A 4,081-nucleotide genomic window follows, 5' to 3' on the forward strand; every position below is an offset into this window, starting at 1 on the left:
AAACACTGTTGTTTATCGTGCTGCTGTATTGTAGGTATCAGTCTTCAAAAAGCCACATCACTGAAGCCCCACAGTAAATGGTTGTAGACAGCATCGTGTTGCTGTTGTGCATCTCTGTAAAGGCTAAAAGAAAAATACCCGAGGGAAAACTGTATTTACTGTTTGTCGTCAGCGCATTTTTTTGGACATTTCCCCCCCAATGCATTATCAATGGTTCAGCATTGTCCCCAGCATCATTAAACATTGACTGCATGTGTGTATATTTGGGGGGGTGGTGGTTGTGGTTGTAACACCACCTGTCAAACACCAGCCCAAACAATAACAGCAACACTGGAATTCACTTGCGTCTTCCTTTACATCACTCTGTACTACTTTCCCCCACCTGAGGCTTCACCTGCATTAATTCAGTGCGAGACTGTAAATGCTTCCTGTTTGATTGTGTACTTTTGTGTTATGCAGTGGACGTGACCTCCTTTTCAAATGACTGGAATATTAAAGAGTAAACAGAACCTACAGAGCCCGGATGGAGACGCCAGCAGGCAGCTGCTCCTCTCTCTGTTTTATCATCACATATTTTTTTCATTTTTTTTTTTTTTTTGAAATATAAATAAGCAGAAAACCTGATAGAAGTCACTCAAACTGAAAGAAAACACACATGCTTGTGCACACAAAGGAGGCGTTTGAACTTTTCTGTAGGTAGAGCCTCCTCTCACAACATTAGAGAGGAACTCTGACTTCTTATAATTTTAACACTGTGAACTCGTATGGATAATTCACAGTTGCCGGCTTTGATCTGCGCTGCTTCTCTTTAGTCTCTCTTTGCTCTGTTGCCTCCTTCTCTGTGTATGTATGTTTATATATGCCGTGTGTGTGTGTGTGTGTGTGTGTGTGTGTGTGTGTGTGTGTGTGTGTGTGCGTGCGTGCGTGTGTGTGCGTGCGTGTGTGCAGTACATCTTAAAGCCAAGAGTAAATAGTAGAACACGTAGCAACTGTCTTTATTGAACACCAGCATTTTAGAAGGTAGGGATTTAACATATATATAGTTAAAGCCTACAAGAAAAGTAATTTAAATATTTATATATATCTTTACAAATGTTCATGAGCGAGTCAGAGAGCTCGTGTCGGCTAAACTTGCGATCTGGGGAGTGTACAAAGATAGACATGCACAGGGAAGAGGAACGACGGCAACCGCAAAGTCACCTTTTACAAAATGGCTGAGTTGGACCCTTCTCTCTCTCTCTCTCTCTCACTGTCACTCTCTTTATCTCTCACTCACACTCACACTCACACACACACACACACACACACACACACACACACACACACACACAGACCAAAGCGTATCCTACCCCAGGCGGTGGCGTCACACCAGTCTCACATCCAGAAACAGTCTCTTTTTCTCTGTCGTCCACATGGTAAACACACTGGTTGCTATGGCACTGATTGTAGAGCGTAGAAATAAAAAATAAAAATATGGTGTGGTTCAAGTGCTCTCAGAGGTACAGGTGGGTTTGCAAAAAAGACTGTGTGTGTGTTTGTGAGAGAGTGTGTGTGTGTGTGTGTGTGTGTGTGTGTGCATGTGTCTGGGTTTGGGTTTTCTTTTTGTTAGGTAAATAATTTCAATTCAATTGACAGAGAATTCAAGCAAAACTGGAACTTTTGTAGTTAGTATGAGAGATTTTTCAAAATAATTTAATACAAACAGATAAAATGAAGCTTCAGAGGATAAAAAAATGTTTCAGCTTTTGTATTTCTGCAGAAAATCCAAACCTGAATCAAATTCATTCACATCAAATTACCCAAAAACCCCTTAATGTGTGTGTGTGTGTGTGTGTGTGCGTGTGTGTGTGTGTGCGTGTGTGTGTGCGTGTATAATATGTATATAATATGTTATGTTGGCAGTTAACCACCCCTGTCCTGGAGAACTTTGATGTCAGCACGTCCATGTTTACTTCCTGTTTTCAAAATTAATAAATAAAGAAATAAAAGTCTTGGATGAGTCACAGCCGTCTCCATGGCGAGGCTCCTCCTTGTCATGACACACACACACACACACACGCACACACATTAACACACACACACACTCCCACATCAGGGTGTCTTGTTTGGGACACTTCAGGTTAGTGTTACGTTTCAACAGAAGATAAATAAATAACAATAAATATGAAATGTCCCAATATAGACGCAGTGATGCGTGGGAATTGACAAATCCTGTCTGAGTACACACACACACACACACACACACACACACACACACACACACACTCTCCTAAATGCAGCGCTCCAAGGCACGGGGACCGGGTGGGTGGGGGCTACTCAGTCTTTTCTGTTTTCCCGTCTTTGCTCTGGGGCTCGGCTGTTTTCCGGAGCTGCGTCTTTTCCGAGCTGTTGTTGATCTGTTGGTCGGTGGGCCCGCTCGTTTTCCCGCTCGAGTTTTTGTCCAGGTAGTTGAGCATCTCGCTCAGGACCGTCTGGAAGGTGCTGAGAGCCGCGCAGACCGCCGGCGTGCCGAACCCGTGAGTGATCAGACTGTCGGGAGAAACGGAAACAATCATCAGAACAGCGACAAACCAAAACCTTTTGTTCCGTCAGTGGTTCACTTGAGGGTGATGCAGGTTTCCTTTGCTTCACCTCAGTCTGTACACTGCAGTGAAACCTGCCTCTCCCTTCTAATCCTCCTAAAAGAGTTTCTTTAGTCAGACTAACCCCTGTCAGAGAGTTTTAAATGTCCTGATGGTCTAAATGCTGTTTCCAGAGGAAACACTCAGGTTTTAGTAAATTCGATGCCTGAATATTGTCACATTTGAACAAATGACATACAGATCAGAGCTAAAACGATCACTCAACTTAATCAATAGATATGAAAGCCATTTTTCAATCAAACATGTCAAATATTCCCATCATCTCTACACTCTCAACTGTGAGGATTTTTATTTTGTGGATTGTTGTCAGGGGAAATGATTTGATTTAATTTGATTTGATTTGATGATGTCACCATAGGCTTTAAGAAAATCTTATGGATATTTTTCACCATTTTCTGACCTTTTTTAAACTAAATCATTAATAATCATCAACGAGAATAATGTTTAGTTGCAGGCCTGGAACAGACAGTGTCCTACTTTAAAAACATACAGCAACTGTGTGAGTCGGTCAACAGTCACAATCAGCCATGTTTTTATGTCGTTCCTTAAAGCTCACCCAAATCCTCTTTACCACAGCGCTCTTAACTCTTAACTGTGATTCTCAAACAAAGTTCACTGTCCAATCAAATTAAAGCGCACACACTAGTAATAATATGAAACAATACAAGGCTGCAGAATAAAAATAGTTAAGATAAAAAAAAGAAATGGCCATAAAATAGATCCTCTATAAGATCCTCAGGCACGTTCTCACGGGGCCTAAATACCCGGTCACCTTTCAAACCAGGCTGTTAAACTGCCAGAGGGACGCTGTTGTTCAATCTGTCACATCCCCGTTGATGCATCCGAGCTCGTGTCTCGTTTCTCGGCCCGGCGCTCGACATACAGAACATTTCCCTTTGGAGGTTTGATAAAAACTCTGTATATTCTGGAATGGATGACGCCATAGATGTGACATTTCTGCTAACAAGCCGCTGTTCCCTCCTCCTCCTCCTCCTCCTCCTCCTCCTCCTCCTCCTCTGTCGCTTGTGCCAAACAACAAACTGCACAGCTGCATCTTTCGCAAAATGGCAAAGAGGTCAGAGCCAAAACGGAGCAGGAGAGCTGTCTCGCCTCAGTGGCTTTAATCGTACAGAGCCAGAGTCTAGGATTTGCATGATTGTCCATGATTTGTTACATGCAGCAAAATGTGTGTGTTACCTGAAGTGTGTGAGGTGTCTTTGGATGTCCAAGTCCAGGATGGGGGTCGGTCTGGAGGAGCCCAAAGGAGAGCGATCTTGGCTCAATAAGTCCTGGAACTCCTTACAGATTTGCCTGACAGACAGAAGGAGGGAGGGACTGAGGGTTTACCATCTGTCTCCAACACAACCGTTGCAATTTGTTTTTCATTCTTTTCTTTTTTTTCCTGCACCCATCCTCATCGTTTTCAATCAACCCCCCAC

The 4,081-nt window shown here is 43.0% G+C and overlaps 1 protein-coding gene across 1 annotated transcript in view; it reads right to left on the bottom strand.

Moving 5' to 3' along the window:
• Positions 1–971: 971 nt before the first annotated feature.
• Positions 972–4,081, bottom strand: part of tfap2d (transcription factor AP-2 delta (activating enhancer binding protein 2 delta)) — a 16,148-nt gene continuing 13,038 nt past the window's right edge. The window contains exons 7-8 of the mRNA XM_023414970.2: positions 3,840–3,953; positions 972–2,529 (exon numbers count right to left, since the gene is read on the bottom strand). Coding sequence (XP_023270738.1) covers positions 2,313–2,529; positions 3,840–3,953 — 331 coding nt within the window. The 3' untranslated portion in view covers positions 972–2,312. The remainder of the gene's footprint in view (positions 2,530–3,839; positions 3,954–4,081) is intronic.

This window comes from Seriola lalandi, unplaced genomic scaffold (assembly GCF_002814215.2).
Source record: "Seriola lalandi dorsalis isolate HSWRI2012SDOR001 ecotype SW California unplaced genomic scaffold, Sedor1 jcf7180002054544, whole genome shotgun sequence".
Taxonomy (NCBI): Eukaryota; Metazoa; Chordata; class Actinopteri; order Carangiformes; family Carangidae; genus Seriola; species Seriola lalandi.